Source organism: Microplitis demolitor, chromosome 10, assembly GCF_026212275.2.
Source record: "Microplitis demolitor isolate Queensland-Clemson2020A chromosome 10, iyMicDemo2.1a, whole genome shotgun sequence".
Lineage (NCBI taxonomy): Eukaryota > Metazoa > Arthropoda > Insecta > Hymenoptera > Braconidae > Microplitis > Microplitis demolitor.
The window spans coordinates 6,310,884-6,329,022 of record NC_068554.1 but is presented as its reverse complement, the minus strand read 5'-3'; the positions used below and the strand labels follow the sequence as shown (position 1 = coordinate 6,329,022).

At 30.5% G+C, this 18,139-nt stretch overlaps 3 protein-coding genes across 3 annotated transcripts; 2 read left to right on the top strand and 1 right to left on the bottom strand.

Moving 5' to 3' along the window:
• Positions 1 to 6,406: 6,406 nt before the first annotated feature.
• LOC128668796 (uncharacterized) lies at positions 6,407 to 7,672 on the top strand. Its single transcript, XM_053742481.1, has one exon. It carries the CDS (start codon positions 6,407 to 6,409, stop codon positions 7,670 to 7,672), a length of 1,266 nt encoding a protein of 421 aa, XP_053598456.1.
• A 1,159-nt stretch (positions 7,673 to 8,831) lies between these two features.
• On the top strand, positions 8,832 to 12,389 carry LOC103578304 (flap endonuclease GEN). The gene is made up of 6 exons (XM_008559327.3): positions 8,832 to 9,154; positions 9,225 to 9,513; positions 9,595 to 9,872; positions 10,865 to 10,939; positions 11,010 to 11,172; positions 11,268 to 12,389. Exons 1-6 carry the CDS (start codon positions 8,997 to 8,999, stop codon positions 12,093 to 12,095), a joined length of 1,791 nt encoding a protein of 596 aa, XP_008557549.1. The 5' UTR covers positions 8,832 to 8,996; the 3' UTR covers positions 12,096 to 12,389.
• Positions 12,390 to 12,483: 94 nt separating this feature from the next.
• Positions 12,484 to 16,498, bottom strand: LOC103578303 (uncharacterized). The gene is made up of 4 exons (XM_014439843.2): positions 16,215 to 16,498; positions 15,865 to 16,052; positions 14,337 to 14,661; positions 12,484 to 14,235 (listed from the first exon to the last, which is right to left on the bottom strand). The coding sequence occupies exons 1-4, from the start codon at positions 16,369 to 16,371 to the stop codon at positions 14,120 to 14,122; spliced, it is 786 nt and encodes a 261-aa protein (XP_014295329.1). The 5' UTR covers positions 16,372 to 16,498; the 3' UTR covers positions 12,484 to 14,119.
• Positions 16,499 to 18,139: the final 1,641 nt, after the last annotated feature.

The window sequence follows — 18,139 nt, the reverse complement described above, 5'->3', positions numbered from 1 at the left end:
TAACGGTAATTGAATAATAATTATTATAATTATTTAAGCTTATTTCATAAACTATAAAATGTAAAGTAAATGAAATGTTTAGAATAATCTGATTGAACGTTGTTTCCCTGATGTAAAAGCAAAATTATTTATTACTGACTCACTCGATAACAAGCTGTACAAGGAATTTTACACGAGTATGATAGGGACAGTAACATTGCTTAACAAATCTGAGAACTTTAGCATTCCAATTAACCAAAATATGCCAGTTCCTTGTGTTATTATGATTTTAACATCTTCAACAAAACTCAAAGAAGTTCTTGTCAATGAAAAATGGAGAAATTTCAATAAATTTTTCATAATCTTGGATGGCGGAGATATCAACAATGGATGCATCAATGCTCAGTCATTCTTAATGGCAGCTTGGAATAATGACATACTCAATGTTATTTTTATGTGCTGGGATTGTCAAAACAAAATTACTCAACTTTACTCTTTTAATCCTTACACGGATTTTGCACCGAGATCCTGGAAGAAAATTTCAATAATACCAGCCATTAATAATCACTTTTGGTCATTGTTTAATCAAATTTATAATATGGGTGAGTAAATAATTTATGTTTATTTCATACCGTTAAATATAACAGTGAAAATTTTCTTCTCAGACGAAGCAGCATGCCGTCATTTATTTTTCGATAAAACTAATAATCTTGGTGGATACGTTATTAAAACTAATTTTATAAATTTACCACCATATATGTCACATAGAATTGTCAACGGAGTAAGAAGTTTTGAAGGCTACGATTATGAAGTATTAAAAATACTCAATAATAAATTAAATGCAAGGTTAGTATTTGGTGATGAAATTGCCAAATCCTTTGGAGATTTTTCAAAAAGCGATAACAAAGGATTATTCGGGGAAGTTATAACAGGAAAAATCGATTTTGCATTGGATTCATTGTTGTTTCAAGACTTTTTTAATAAAGCAGAAATGACTTATCCCTTAGTTCAAACGGGACTTTCTTCAATGACTAAACACCGCAAATCGCATGTGATTGCCGGGCAATTATTTTCGTTCCTTCCTCTATCTATTATAGCGATATTTTTGGCCATAAATATATTAATATTCGTTTTACTGCGTTACGTATTCAAAGACCCATATTCGAGAGATTTAATTGACATTTCACGTTTCTTCTTGAATTTACCATTGCCCTCATCAACAGTTACCAATCCCGGAAAAATTATTTTTGGCACGACCTTGATTGCCTGGACAGTTTCCAATATCGTTGTACAGTCATACTTGAATACGTCTTTGGTATCAAAAAATACCGCCCGAAATGTTGAGGATTTAGAAGATTTAAATGAATTGAAGTACAAAGTCCATGCTTTCATACAATCTGGAACTGCAATGAAACGCGCAGGCGTTAAAAATGTAGAATTCATTAATAAAAGTTTACACTGTTCTCAGCTTGGAAAATATGACGCTTATATTGCGACAGAAGAGCTTCTTCGAAAACACATGGGTGAAACATGTCATATGCCAAAAAGACCACTTATATCAGGAGTGTACCTTACTTATTCTACTCGACGTAATTGGCCAATATTTCCAAAAATAAATGATAAATTGAAAACATTAGTTGAAAGTGGATTGACCAACAATCGACTTTCAAAAATACTTATGGAATATCAACTGTCAAAACTTCAAGAACCTGATCAGTATCAAGTGATATCGATGGAACACATTAAATATGTATTTTATATCTATATTGTCCTTAATTTAATTTCATTAATTGTATTTTTTATAGAACTGTCATTTGTGCGACTATTATGAACAATTAATCGAGTTTTAAATCTACTGCATTGATATCGTTCTATTGTATTACATCTTTTTCAATTATTACCGACACAATTAGTACGAAAAAACCTTTTTCGGATTTGTTTTAGTAATCTGCTACTTGCATGCAAAGGAAATGTAAATCGTTTCACGTTATGCTTATTTTGTATAGTACTTTATTATCAATATTATTTTGTGTGAATAAATATTAATATCTTTATTTTGTATTATTAATATATAGTTATTAGTATTCATTTTTAATCTATAAAATCCGCTACCCTGAGTTTTCAAATCATTAGAGTACACTAGTAGTCTGTTCGGACTCTCCACTCGGCGCACCGGGGCGCTTGCAATATACCTGGAAAAATTTAAACTCATAATTAAATTTAATTAGTAGAAAAAAAGTGAATTACCAATTAAAAAAAGTGTATTAATTATCAGTGCATTGATTAAAGTGAAATTTAAGTGAAACAAATCTTAGTATTACAAATCGATCATTAATTCATAGAAATTGTTAATTACGTGTGCGAAAAAAGCGTCAAAGTACCCTGGAGTGGCCGGTCCGAACATACCTAAAGAAATAAAACAACAAAAAATATATAATTAATTAATTATTTTAAATATATTTATACATATGTATATACGGGCTGTAGTTCCGGATCTGCAACCTGTCTCGCAGATTGTCTTGCAGCCACGGGCCGTAGCGTCACTCGAAGATTGTCTTGCAGTCACGTTACGAGACAGATTGAAGTCACTACCAGACAGGTTGCAGACACGGGACTACGGCCCGTACATACATATGTATAAATATTTTTAAAATATATATGTATACACATATATATATGTATACATATATATATATATATATATATATATATATATATATACATATATTTAAAATAATTCATTAATTATATATTTTTTGTTGTTTTATTTCTTTTGGTGTGTTCGGACCGGCCACTCCAGGGTACTTTGACGCTTTTTTCGCACACGTAATTAACAATGTCTATTAATTAATGATCGATTTGTAATACTAAGATTTGTTTCACTTAAATTTCACTTTAATCAATGCACTGATAATTAATACATTTTTTTTTAAATTAGTAATTCACTTTTTTTCTACTTATTAAATTTAATTATGAATTTAAATTTTCCCGGGTATATTGCAAGCGCCCCAGTGCGCCTAGCGGAGAATCCGAACAAACCGTAATATTATTGGATAGTCGGTATTCTCTCTCTCTCTCTCTTTCTGTCGCAGTTCTAAAACTATCCTGAGAGAGTTGGCTGGAAGACGTTGGACGTTACACGTGCGTGCTACATTCAAGTGCAATTAAAAGCAATTAAAAGCGAATAGATAATTAATCAAAACAGATATCTACAAGATATAAAGAGTGCCTTTCATAGCATCTAATTTTTTAGTGAAAACGAGCTACTTCAACAGAAATAATTTATTGAAACGTTAAGTCGCGCAGAATGCAAGATTATAACCTAAAAAACAATCCAATGACTGCACCAAGCGGCCAGGATTCTAAGAGCAGGAAAAGAACGAGCTTACAGAGCCATCTGGACGCCACAGAAATTAAGATAAAAAAATCTGAGAACAGATACACGAACGCGAGCAAAGCTCCCTTCACTGTACTAATTACCTACTCTAATGGTAAGGAAGACCAAAATGAAACAAAGAAAAAAAACATTGGAAACTTATATCCAATGGACGTTGGCAGAGTTTTAAGAAACAAAGACTCCGCTATTAAAAGAATTGACAGGAAAGGGGCCAATCTAATTCAAGTAACGTATGACAACCCCTTAGAAGCAAATAATCTTGTCGAATATCAAGAGACATGGTTACCAGAAAACTGGATAGCGTACATCCCTGATTACAAAACCACAAGAATCGGAGTAGGGAAAGGTATAAAAACCACTCTCACAGAAGAGCTAATTAGAGAAGGTTTAAGCTGGGACCATCCCATAGAGATTATTAAAATGGAAAGATTCACAAGACCTCCACCAAGAAACTGCCCACTAAATAACTCTGAAAGAACTCCTACCGAAACGATCAAATTTGTCTTCAAGGGAGAAAGACTCCCCACCCAACTTAAGATATTCAAAACGATAATAAAAATCGTCCCATTCGAACCAAGAATCAAACAGTGTCGCAAATGCCAACGACTAGGCCACCTAGGAAAACAATGCCGTGGCAAAAAAAGATGCCCAATTTGCGCTGAAGAATACGGTGAAGAAGACTGCGACAAAGCTAAGATCCACTGTGTCAATTGCAGAGAACAATATAAAGCAACCGATCAAAACTGCAGATCAAAAATCTACACCAGAATAACAAACAAAATTAGCGCTCATCTGAACATCGACAGGAAAGAAGCGCAAAAAATAATAAAAAGAGAAGGGTTGATCACCCTAGAAGAAACAAGCAAATGGCTAAAAAGACAACTAAGAGGAGAAGACAATTGGATTTTTCCAAACAACCACACAATAGCAGCTTGGCTCCCACCAACATGGAGCAATTCAAATTTCCAAGGCAGCAATGGGAAAATCCAACAAAGATCCAAGCCTCAGAACAACTCAAAGAGGAATTTTGAGACCAGAAGGAAAATTAAAAAGATCGAAAAAACAACAGATGACAACGAACCTCTCAATTTCTCCTCTCCAGAACCCTGGACAGAGGAAAGCAGCAATCAAGAGGAGGAAGCATCAAGAAAACAAACACAGTATTACACAAATACTCAACAAACACCAATCTTGGTATTAACAACGAACGGAGTAGAAGAAACAAACTTCGTAGCTGTGGAACTTAACCAATTCACACAAGCTCAAATCACAGCATTTGACAGCACCAACAATCAACTCATGAACCAAGACAAACAAGAAGCACTAAGCGTCTTGTCAACTGAAAATTCTCAAACCCAAAAGATTAATGAAATTCCAAATTCAATGGTGGGAGATTACCACTCCCATCCTACTGAAACAATAGCACAATGACTCAAACGAACTCTAATTTGAGAATAATACAATGGAACTGCAGGGGCTTGAGAAACAAATCTCACCTCATACCGAAAATCAGCACAAACAACGACATTCTAATTTTATCTGAAACTTGGCTTACTGAAGAAACAAAATATGGGATAACAAAAATGAACTTAAGCAGAAAAGAAAGAGAAAACAGAGTGAGAGGAGGCGTAGCCATAGCAACTAGAAAAGGACTACAATATGAAGAAGTCTCACTAGATCACCCCATATTTTCAGACGAAGATTTTGAAATAATAGCAGTCAAAATCTTTCTATTTCACAAAAAACTGACCACAGTAAGTATCTATATCCCACCCAACAAAAGAATAACCACAAACCGATGGAAAATTTTACTAGAAGAATTACTAAGTATAAGTAACGAAGGCCCCATCATAATCGGAAGCGATTTCAATACTCACAACGAGGAATGGGGCAGCACAAGAACATCAGAATCAGGGTCAAACCTATCAGCAGCACTGGAAGACCTGGATCTCTGTGTTTTAAATGACGGTAGCCATACCTACATCAACAACAATCACGGAAACAACGCGCTAGACATAACAATCACAAACAAAAACTCAAAAGCAGACTTCACCTGGCAAATGACAGACATGACTTTAAATAGCGACCACATCGCAGTCCAAATAACCATGTCAAATGCAGCAGAGAACATTAAACACACACGCCCGCAAATACTGACTAAAAAGGTGGACTGGACACAATTCCAAGAGAATATATCCAACACCTTAAATAACACAGACTTTCAAGAAACCGATCATCTTACCGCATACTCCAAACTCTGCAACATAATAAGAAAAGAACTAATAACAAACGGCGCTAAAGAAACAAACAACAACCATCCCACACCTAAACACACAAATCGGAACAACAACAAAAGCAAGATTTGGTGGAACAAAGACTGCGATAAAATAATAGAGACCAGAAGAACCGCACTCAGAAATTACAAACAAAACCAAACTCAAGAAAACTGGAATGAACTACAAAAAACAATGAAAGAATCAGGTGAGAAGCTAAGGAAAATAAAACTTGAAGAAGGCAAGAAATTTGCCGAGTCAATAAATCCACGAATGCCGATAAAACAAATTTGGAACATAATAAGAAGCTACGATGGAAAAACAAAAACAACACCAGACAACTACTCAAAAGAAGACATAGAAGAAGAAAAAAAAGCAATAGATAAGCTAGCCACACCAAACGACTCTGATGAACACCTGAGTATCACTATTCCAGAAGAAGCTGGCCGGAACTTCATAAAAGGAATCTGGCTCCCTTTTAAAACAGAAGAAATCAACTCAATCATCAGCCATCTCAAACAACACTCAGCACCAGGTACAGATAAAATCTCCAATGAAGTCATCAAAAATCTCCCACCCACAGCCATAAAAACTCTCCAATCGCATATTCAATAGAATACTAGAAACAGGAGATATTCCGAAAGAATGGCTAGTAGATGACATATGCCTGATACCAAAACCAAAAAGCAGAGCACTACGACCGATCTCTCTAGCCTCATGCATGCTTAAGATATTTGAAAGAGCCTTTCTCAACCGCATGGAGTACTTTATGGAGACAGAAGAAATCATTCCCAGCAGCCAATTTGGTTTTAGGAAAGGTAAATCATGCCAAGACAACATAGCTATGCTAACAACTGAAGCCTACAACGCATTCGCTAAAAAGAAAATGATAGGCCTATTACTCATAGACTTTGAAGGAGCATATGACAACATGAATTCTCAGGTACTGGTCGACATCATAGGAAAGATGAGAATACCCCTAAAAATAGTAAAACTAATAGCCAACCTCGCAGGTGAAAGAACTGTAAACTTTTACCGAAACGGGAAAATAATAGACACCAGGAGAATAAAAAAAGGAGCAGCACAAGGTAGAGTGACAAGCCCAATTGCCTTCAACACATATGTAAGAGATATAGACAAACACATAGGACAAAAATGCAAGATAGGCATGTACGCGGATGACGCGGGACTATACACAGTCGGAGACGATGAACAAGATTGCATAAACAACTTGGAAGACGGTCTTAGACACCTCCAACCCTGGCTAGAAATAATAAATCTCAAAATATCAATAACTAAAACAAAACTCATGATTTTAAGCAGGAAAAAAAGACTTCAAGGAGGAATACAGGTCAGAATAGACAATGCAGTAATTGGAAGATCAGATACTGCGAGATTTCTAGGAGTAATTCTAGATACTAAACTTAAGTGGAAACCTTTCATCCAAGAAGTGAGACGTAACATCAACAGAAGTGTCGACGTAGTGAAAGCACTAGCAAGGAAAGCATGGGGAGCGCACCCATCTACTCTATTACAAATCTACAAAGGACTCACCAGAGCAAGAGCAGACTGGGCATGCTTTTGTACCCAAACAGCATGTCAAACACTCAGAAAACAAGTAGAAAGAGGCCAAAACGCAGCGCTTAGAGTTGTTTTAGGCTGCTACCCAGCAACACCAATAGTCGTCTTGCGAGATTTAGCTAACCAACCAACTGCCGAGACTAGAGGGAAAGTTCTGACCAGCAGATACCTAGCCAGAACATACTGCTCCAAATCCCACCCTCTAAATCAAAAATTAATAGAAGCTGAAAACCTCAGAGAAAGGAAATTTATGACAAAGACCGGCGTATCCTTCCTCCATAAAGTATGGAACGAAGAAAAACAAAACATATCCAAACTCGAAAGATACGACAAACTACCCTGCTTTGAGATACCACTGAAACCACAACTCGAACACATAGAACAGAACATCGAAATAGGTAAAAAAAATAAAAAAGAAAGAGGTAAACCCAGAAGAATTTGAAAGAGAAATAGCTAAAAACAGACCAAACTGGTCTGTAATCTACACGGATGCCTCCAAAACAAAAGAAGACTCTCACATCAGCATCGCATTCACATCCGCGATGCCAAGAATGGATAAAAAATTCAAAATATCAAACGAATTCAGCATAGCAGAAGGAGAAGCTGTAGCAATACTTCAAGCTCTAAAAACGACAAAAAACATGGACAGCAACAATCTTCTGATTTGCACAGACTCAGCGAGCACGTTATCAGCTCTAAATTACGTAGGCATCTCTGGGAAAGTTAATCCAATCATCCTTGAAATAAAATCCCTTGTGAGCAGACTCAGATCAGCTGGCAGGGAAACAGAATTCTGGTGGTGTCCAAGCCACATAGGCATCAAAGGCAACGACAAAGCGGATGAACTGGCAAACCAAGCCAGAATGGACGGCACCTTCTTAGACATCAAACCAAACTATAAAATTTATGTCAGATCCATAGAAAAGAAATATAAAGAAGAAAATACACAAAACAATGAAGAAGAATTCAAAAAAGCAGGTCAAACATATAGAAAATACAAATCCACAGCAGCCAACAGCAATAAGAAAGCATGGTTCGAAAATAAAAACTTAAAAAGAAAATCAATAACACTAATAAACAGGATAAAATCAAGTCACATATGTACTAAGGAGTACCTAACTAAAATTAAAGTTATAAACGATCCTGCATGTGACTGCGGATACGAAATACAAGACATAAATCATCTCTATTTCAATTGCAGTCTTACCAAAGCAGCTACAGAAGACTTCCAACAATTCCTAGCAAAAGAAAAGATCCAGCCACCCTACGACATCCGGAATCTCGCTTTCAGCGAAAACGAAAAAATCATCAATAAAATTACTCAATTTGCAATAGACATCAAACACATAACCAATCTGACTCACATCATAGTCGCAGAGGAGGACGACAATCCTCCGACTTAAATTTTAAATCTCCCGCGAGAATACTCACATAACGCTCAACACATACACAACCATTGGCTGTACGGGATAACCCAGAGGCCAGCTGGGCAAACAACCCAGCAAGAGAGAAAAAAAAAAAACTATCCTGATCTTCAGTTCTCACTCTTTTGTGACAGTACTCCCAACCTAAACTTTTTGGTAATTTTTTAATTTAAAACAAATGTCACTATTATTTACTATTTCCATCTCCGTCACGACTAAATAAAAGTAAATGTCGGCATGTCGGCAGTATGTACATAATAATATAAACAAATAAATTAATAAATAAATTATATGTGATAACGTTTTATACTTAAATAGTTATTAAACGAAATAAATAATACGATGGGCGTGATAGGATTATGGAATATAATAACACCACTTAGTAAAGCTGTTGCTTTAGCTGAACTACGTGGTAAAAGTGTTGCTGTTGATCTGAGTTGCTGGATTGTTGATAGTTCCAGCGTTGGCCCTGATGATGGATGTCTTAACAAACATTTACGGTACAACATATTTATAAATATTAATAATTTAAATAATTACTGAACTAAAATATTTATTTATAAATTACAGGAATATTTTTTTTCGTACTGTGGCCTTGTTGATGAACGGAATAAATCCAATATTTGTTCTTGAAGGCACAGCACCGGTTCTAAAACACGATGTCATACGTGAAAGAAGTCAAATGCGTAATAAAAAAAAGACAGAGACTAAGAAAGATAATCAAAGATCAAATGGCCGTGGTTATATGTTCAATCGTACGGTTAATGATTGTAAAATAATGTTGAACTTAATGGGATTGACGTGTGTCAAAGCACAGGGCGAAGCTGAAGCCATGTGCGCTTACTTAAATCAAGATGGGGTAATTTTATTTATTTACTTATTTATTCATTTATTATTTTATATATTTATTTATCCATTATTTTTTATTGCAATTTTTCAGCTGGTCGATGGTTGTATAACACAGGACAGCGATTGTTTTTTGTATGGAGCAAAAATAGTCTATAGGAATTTTACAATAACTGATAAAATGGGATTCGGCAGCTCAGTTGAAGAATATTCATTAGAGAGGATAGAAAAAATTTACAGTATTGGTCGTAATAAAATGATCGGACTGGCTTTGTTGTGTGGTTGTGATTATGATTCTGGAATTCCCGGAGTTGGTAAAGAAGGGGCTGTTAAATTGCTACGCGCGGCTAATGAAAAAGACATTTTAAACAGGTATGATTATTATTATGCCACAGATAAATGTCAAACCGCCAACGGCAGCCTTGATATTATAGACAGGGTACAAAAAAAAAAGTGTCTCCCACTTTTTAAAAATTTTCAATGACAACTGTCATAAGCTTATTAAAATTTTATCAATTGATTAAAAATAATTAAAGCATTAAGGGCCAGTTTTTTAAACCGTGTTTATATTAATCTGGATTTTAATTAATATTGCTGGTATATCTATATATTATTAAGGCTGGACAACACCTAACGAAATCTCGAATTTAAGAATTCTAATTATATAATTATCGACAAAAGCAGAAAACGCACTTCCTCGGAATATTTTCATCATTCAAGTCTCATGAATATTCAAAACGTAATTAGAATTCTTAAATTAGAGATTTCGTGAGGTACGGCTGAGCCTTAATGTAATATTAGCATAATTAAACAGATATATTGTCAATATTAATTTAAATAAACCCGGTTTGAAAAACTGGTCCTAATTGAAATTACAACGTAGTTTTTTGAAAAAATTACTTACAGTTGAAATCAATTGGGAGTTTAACGAAATATGGAAAGTATATTTTAGTAAAATCTTCATGCTAATTTTATAATTCGAATTTTCAAATTTCGTTTAACTCCTAATTGATAACAACTCGAAGTAATTTTTTTTAAATTCTATATCTCGGCGAAATTGCAGCTAAATTGTCCTTTTTCCAATTAAGATTTTAATTTTTTTTTTTAATTAATTAATAAAATCTTACTACAGTTATGAAAGTTGAAAGTCTTTGCATATTTTAAAAAAATAGGGAAATGCCTTTAAAATAATTTTATAACAATTAATTAACCAAAACACTTTGAAATAAAAGAAGTTTAAAGTCCGTTATAAACAAATCTTTTGAACTCGTAAGTCTTTAGTATTAAACAATAAGTCGATTGACGTTTGAGAAACATAATAAGTTAAAAATAATAATTATTAATGAAATTTATATTTTTTTTAGGCTTAAAAATTGGAGGACAGATGGAAGTATTTATAAATTAGAAACTGCTGTTGCTGCATCTAAAAATATTTCAGAGTATGATTTTATTTTTTATTTATTTAATACTTAATGTATTAAGTTTATAATACAATTTATTTGTTTTTAGTGAAATGAAAAAATTGATATCAAATGAATTATTGATTCGTAAAAAATGTATTGCAATTGATAGCTTTCCAAATCAAGATCTTATTGATGAATTTACTATTCGTAAAGGCAAAGTTCCCAGGACAATAACTAAATGGGAGTGTCCCAATATATTGGAGTTAATTGTAAGTAATTTTGCATATTATTATTATCATTATTATTATTAAAGAAATTTTATTTTACTGGTCGCTTTAACTGGTAATTAAATTTTTTTAAAAAGAAATTTATGGAGAAAAAATTAAAATGGACCGCTGATTATACTATTGAAAAATCATTTCCACTATTAACGCGGTGGCACATTGAAAACCAATCAAGTTTAACACCGAAGCCATCGACGCCATCAACCAGCGAATTAATTCCGAAAGTAATTAAAAAAATTCGCACTATTCAATCAGTGTGTTACTATGAAATTGAGTGGGATGTAGTCAGTGAGATTGAATGCTTTATTAAATTAGGAGAGGACGAAAGCGAAGATAATTGTAAAAAAAATTTAATAACTACATTGGAACCAATTGATCTAGTTAAATTAGTTTATCCGAATTTAGTTGAAGCATTTGAAGAAACGAAAAATGCAAAAAAAAAATCTCGTAAAAAACCTAAGCCTGTCGAGGGTGACAAAGAAAACGTGGTAAAGCCAAAAAATAGTAGAAAGATAAAATCAAAGCCTGAAGAAGGACAGGAAAAAAAAATATATGATTTTTTTAAGAAAACAAAGAGTACAAAAAAGTCTAATAGTCAGGATAATTTAAAGTTGGGTGAATTAAATGGTTCAGTCAGTAGTTTATTTGATGATTTAGCTGAACAAGATTTTTCAACTGACGTTGACGAAGACGCTCCGGACATGTCGATGATTGTAGAAAAATTATGCCAGCACATTGACCTACCCACTGCCAATAATAAAAAATTGATTGATAATATTCCGTCAGTTGAAACAATTACTACTTCAAGTGATGACGTTATTAGTACAGAATTAAAAGATAATTGTTTGAAGGATGATTTGGATGAATTTGATATTCCATACATCCCTTTAAGCGATCGTATTAAATAATTATCACTAATCACAGTGTATATTTAATTCCATAAGATCATTAATCATTAATCAATTACAAGTTTATAAATTTTTAACTTAATCCAGTCGTTTTTTCTATTTATATAAAAAAAAAAAAAATAATTAATACAAAAATCATCGTTTCGAGTAAAAGAAATCAATAATAATAATTAATGTTACTATTATTATCGTAATCAATTAATATAAATGTTTTGTAAGTTTTTAATTACGATCTTATGGCCATTAAATGCGTGATATTGTAGTAGTAAAAATAAAATCATAATTATTTTTATACACATCGTAGTAAAAATATACTTACATGAATAATAAAAATAGACAATAAATAATTTGTCAACTCTTTATTAATTTTCTAACAAATATTTAAATAATACCAGTGTGTAACGATCTAAAGATCAATTTTTTTTTAGATCTAAATATACATATATATATATATATCCACACTTAATATACCCGGCAATCTCATAAGTAATGACAATGTTTCATATTTTTTTTTGTTCATCTTAAACATTAATACAATTTATATACATATTATTATTTTATTTGTAAATAATAACGTAATACAAGTGATGAATTCATTTCAATTCTTAAAGGCCAAGTCACTTGGGTTATTAAAAAGTTGATAGATTTTTTTTTCTCATTACTTAATAAATTACTATAAATTAATTATAATATAAATTCCACTAATAATCTCTTAACGAGAATCGTTTTACAATAATTAAAATTTTCTTTTTGTTATTTAAATTTATATAACTACAAATAATCAACTATTTTGATAAATGTATAGATGAAATTTTTTTATTTGTTAGATTTGAATCAACATAAATTATAAAATAATAATAATTATTATTTATCATATATTTCTTTTAATAAAATTAATATTTGCACAATTAGCACCCATTATAATTATACAATATATATATATATTTAATTTAATAATATATAAATTTATTTATAAATCTTTAACAAACTCAAGTATTTAAATAACTAGGCCCGAATAATCGACTCATGTTTCATTAAATTATTGAGCGGGTAACGTTAAATAATTATGTGCGATTTTTGATAAAATAAAAAATAAATTATTTAAATTACAAAAAAAAATGTGTCATTTATAAAAATAATAATGTAAAATTTATTTCTTTATAAATATTAATTTAAAATAAATTGTACTAAGTACGAGTGAATATACATTAATTTGTATATCATTAGATTGCATTGTTTGTAATTTGCTTTGTTAATTTTTTTTTATTTTATGAACTAAATTTGTGCTTAGTTGTTATTTAATTAACTAATTAATTAATTAGAGAAAAGGTTTAAAAGGGGTTGTATTTGTTTAGTTGTGTAAGTAACCCGTGTAAAAAAAATTCGTTCCTAAAACTTTCTTCCTGACAGTGAACTTCAAAAATTGAAACTATTCTGAACTTTGAGTTACAGATTTTTGGAACTTCAAAATAACTAGAAGTATAAAAAATTTTCAACTAGTATGAACTTTTCTTGCGGGTTTATATTTTTTTTTAATTTTTTAAGCAAAAATGATTTGAATTGACAATTTTGTGAGTTCATAAAAAGTTTTAATCAGTAATTTTTTGGACTATTTTTGAACGAGTACGAAAAGTGAAAAAAAAAAAACGGACTTTCCTAAAAAGTTCTAATAAAAGTAAAAAAATGTTCATAAATCTTTTTTTTTCTTTCGTCTCATACCTGAATAATTCTGATCTCAAAAAAAAAAAAAAGGAATTAATTAGGAATTATGAACATGTATTAGATTTATGTTCTCTAAACCCGAAGAATTGTCAAGTTAAATAATTTTTGCTTAAAAAATAAAAAAAAAACGGACAGGCAAAGCCTACACCAGCTGTAAATTGTTCACTTTATAATTTTTTCAAAGTTCCAAAAATGTTCGACTTAAAGTTCAGAATTGTCTCAGTTTTAAAATTTCACTATCATGAATTTTTGGAACGACTTTTTTTTTCATTGAAGTCTATTGTTAATTATCATTAAAATTATTATTCTGACGACATCAATTGAACATTGTCATCTGCTGACCTGTGAAGTCGTCGTACTTCGGATAATGTTCGGATTGGAGTAGGATTTAATAAAGAAAATGTGTGCGTATGTCGGTCTGTAATTATAACATTCATTATTTAATTAAATAATTGATTGATTGGTTCTTAAGTTGATTAATTATTTGATAATTACATAATTAAGTAATAATATATTTACCCCTGAGATCATTTGAAGGCTCACTCTTAGACAGTGTACTTGAATCCGTAATACGATCTCGCTTGCAGCAAGTGTTTTTTGAAGGACTTGGGGTTTTGTAACGCGTCATCGGACACGTATTAGTGGAATCATCAATGGGTACTGGATTAAAAGGAAAAGCAGGTGTTAGAGGCCACGAAGCAGGCGGTGGGCTTCGTACTAAATGCTCGTGAACTTGTGCTAATGTTAGAGGATCACCGTCACCCAATTCTTGTGACATTAATATTGCATCGTCTGACTCGGACTCTTCCATTGATTCTATTAGGCTTTCACGGCTTGCTAAAATCTATAAATTTATTTTAATTACTCACATTGATTATTTAAATTAAAAATTTACTTTGTTTAAATTTTTAATTTTAGTTTCAAGGGCATTCTCAGATACCCCGCCCCTACTTTTTAAAAATTACGTGTCATAACCGTATTAAAATTTCATTAATTAATTAAAAAAAAAAAACTAAAATCTTTGAAAAAAAGACAACGTAATTACTTACTGTTGTTATCAATTAGGAGTTAAACGGAATTTAGAAAGTGAATTTTAGCTTACGAAATTTGAAAATTCAAATTATAAAATTGACATGAAGATTCCATTAAAATTTATTTAATAAATTTCGTTAAACTCCCAATTGCAATCAACTGTAATTAATTTTTTTTTTCATTCTATACCTCAGCGAAATTGCAATTAATTTTTGTCAATTAATAATATTTGATAAAATTTTTATAAGCTTATGGCAATTAAAACCCATTGAAAATTTTTAAAAAGTGGGGACACTGTCTGAGAATGTCCTTAATAATTTTCTTTGATTAAATAAATATTTAAATTTTAAATTATACAAAAAAAAGGATTTGACGCAAAAAGTTTTACTTGACCCAAGAAATTTTTTACGTTATGAATTAAAAAAAAATTTCTTGAAACGAGAAAAACTTTTCTTGGGACAAAAAAGTTTTTTTTTCTGTGTGCACTTTATATAATAACTAGTCCGGTTTGTATTTTTTGTGCCAACTCAGAAACAAAATTTTAAATTATCGATTTAGGCTAAAAAATAATTTAAATAATTGCAACTACGGAGACCTTGAATTTTTTATAGAAATTTTTCTCTATCTAAAAAACTACAAATTATCAACTGAGTTTTCTCTTAATATATTTACTAATTTATTAATTTTTTTCTTAAAAATTTTAAACCCGGTTTTCAGAAATTATGTTTTTTATAAAAAATTAAATTTTACATAATTTTGAAAACTATCAATAAATTTATGTATGCTTATATAAAATAATTAGTTAATTATAAAAAAATTAATACTACAAGACAACTCATTTTCACTTAACAAATATTGCAATTGAACGCATTGATACCAAATAAATAATAAGTTGACGTTAAAATAATTAAAATAAATTATAGCAAAATAAATTTTCATACAACTGCAAGTTAATTAAAATGAAATAATAATATAATTAATTATCTTTTATAAAATCCACCTGACAAAAAGATACCTGTAGAAACGGATTATCTTGACGACTTAAACGAAGTGCTTCCATATCCTGATCAATGTTTCGTGTCCGTCCCGGCGTTAGGGTGAGAATTGAATGTGAGGGTGAAGACTGACTCACTGACGAGGGACTTAGCACAACATCGACTGCCGCAACACTTAAACTCGACGGAATCCTGTTTGAAACGATCGCTGTAAATAATTAATAAAATTATATTACATTTAAATATCGATTAAACACTCCCTAGGTCACTTAAAAAAGTATTAATCAACAATCAATAAAATCAACTTAGACTTAATGTTTAAATACTTAAAATAATAATAATCATTTTTTATTATATAAATTTATCTCACCAGGTGTTTCGATTCTCGGTCGTTCCATTTCGTCCTCCTCATCAATCTTCATACCAACAATCAATCGTTTCGTCCTGAATAATCCAGATAAAAACGCTACACCTTTACGTTTCACTCTATCAAATTTTAGTGATGTCGGTGATGACACGTGTATCATAATTAATATTCACAATCTCCAAAATATCATAAAATAATATAAATTTAAATCGAAATTATCACATATTGTAGTAATGCGACAATATTCTGACATTGCATTTACAAATTTAAGTATTCAACCTGCCGTATTGTAAATCACTACCAAATATTGATCTTTTTTTATTACTAATTATTTTATTTATTTAATTATTATATTATATATTTATACATTTATATATACATAAATTTTTATAAAAAAAAAAAAAAGTTTTAAAATTTTTTTAAAAATACGGTTTGTAACATCTAGGGGTGGACGTTGATGGACCACTGGTAGACTGGTGGTTGATTTTATTTTATACGTCAGTAAGCAGAATTGTTAACTCTGCGCAATTGCAGAGCATTCAACATATACAGTACAATATATTGGCACAACATATTCAATTATACTGTTACAATATTTACTTTTAATGTAAAAAAAGAAAAGAAAAAATTTAAATTTTTTATTTAAAATAATCCGTCGAATAAATAATTTATTGGATTCGTTATATATCATTTTTATTAATCAATAATCACAAAAATTTAAGATACAGACATTTAAATGACATTTTATTGTATATTTATTTTTATAAATATTTTAATAATTTATATAAAGTAAATAAATTATTGTCGTATCAGTACTTTGTTTAATGTAAAATAAAAAAAAAATTATGTATAGGTTATTTTCTTTGTTTTAAATAAAATAAATTGGCAAACTGCATGATGAGTATTTTATGGAAGACGAAAGGAAATGTTTGATGGCATAATTATTATTAATTATTAAACTTACAAATTTGATACGAGACAAAGTATGAAAAATTACAATGATAAATAAAAAATAATTTACTTCACAAACATTTATTTATTAATTTAATATTATATTATATTACTATCATTAATAACTATTGTTTTCATATATTTACATATTGTTTGTTTAAAAAAATTAGTTATAGGTACATGAATTTTTATTATCCTTACTGCAGCTATGACTTGCATTGATTATGAACAATATTATGGGTCATTCCATAAGATAAAGTTATTTTTAAAGGGCAACTCTCGCCAATTTGGTTTAAACTTTGTGGGGGTGTTCTATGCTTTAAAAAAAAAAACTCTAGAAATTTGAGCCTTTAATATGCAACTGTTTCATAGTGATGATTTTACACAACTCGAACGCGAAGCAGATGTTCTATTATCACCAAATCAAAAAATCGCGATCCGCTCACTTGAAATCACTCCCATCAGCTTCATTTTTAATTTTTCAAAAAATTTTGTTCAACTTTTTTCAAGTAGAGAAATTTTTTTTAAAATATACACGTGACAGTTTTTTTTACATAGAATTTATCGGCTTTTCGAAAAAATATTCATTTTTTATTTTAAGTTACAAAAAAATTTTTTAAATTCGATTAAAGTAAAAAAAAAGATTTTTATTGAAAGGCTGAGAATTTTTTCTACACGAAATTGACATATGCTCATTTGTCTAGAAAATTTTTCTACTTTAAAAAAATTAATGATAAAGTGGAAGAAAAATTTTTTTTAAAAATTCAAAAAATTATAACTTTGAAACGGCTGCATATTAAAGGCTCGAATTTTTAGAAATTTTTTTTTTAAATATATAAAACACCTACAAAGTTCAAAGAAAATCTGCGAGGGTCGTCTTGTAAAATTAACGTTATTTGGTAGAATATACCCATATATAAATATTGTTGTTAATTTTTTTTTTTTTTATTTTACTTAAATCGGTAATTGTTTTATTT

Bases quoted from the DNA above. Each gene is read 5' to 3' on its own strand.
- LOC128668796 (XM_053742481.1), top strand. From the start codon at position 6,407: ATGGAGTACTTTATGGAGACAGAAGAAATCATTCCCAGCAGCCAATTT.
- LOC103578304 (XM_008559327.3), top strand. From the start codon at position 8,997: ATGGGCGTGATAGGATTATGGAATATAATAACACCACTTAGTAAAGCT. The intron at 9,155-9,224 runs GTACAACATATT...TATAAATTACAG, and splicing joins TGTCTTAACAAACATTTACG to GAATATTTTTTTTCGTACTG. The intron at 9,514-9,594 runs GTAATTTTATTT...GCAATTTTTCAG, and splicing joins CTTACTTAAATCAAGATGGG to CTGGTCGATGGTTGTATAAC.
- LOC103578303 (XM_014439843.2), bottom strand. From the start codon at position 16,371: ATGATACACGTGTCATCACCGACATCACTAAAATTTGATAGAGTGAAA. The intron at 16,053-16,214 runs GTGAGATAAATT...AATTATTTACAG, and splicing joins ACCGAGAATCGAAACACCTG to CGATCGTTTCAAACAGGATT. The intron at 14,662-15,864 runs GTATCTTTTTGT...ATAAATTTATAG, and splicing joins AAGATAATCCGTTTCTACAG to ATTTTAGCAAGCCGTGAAAG.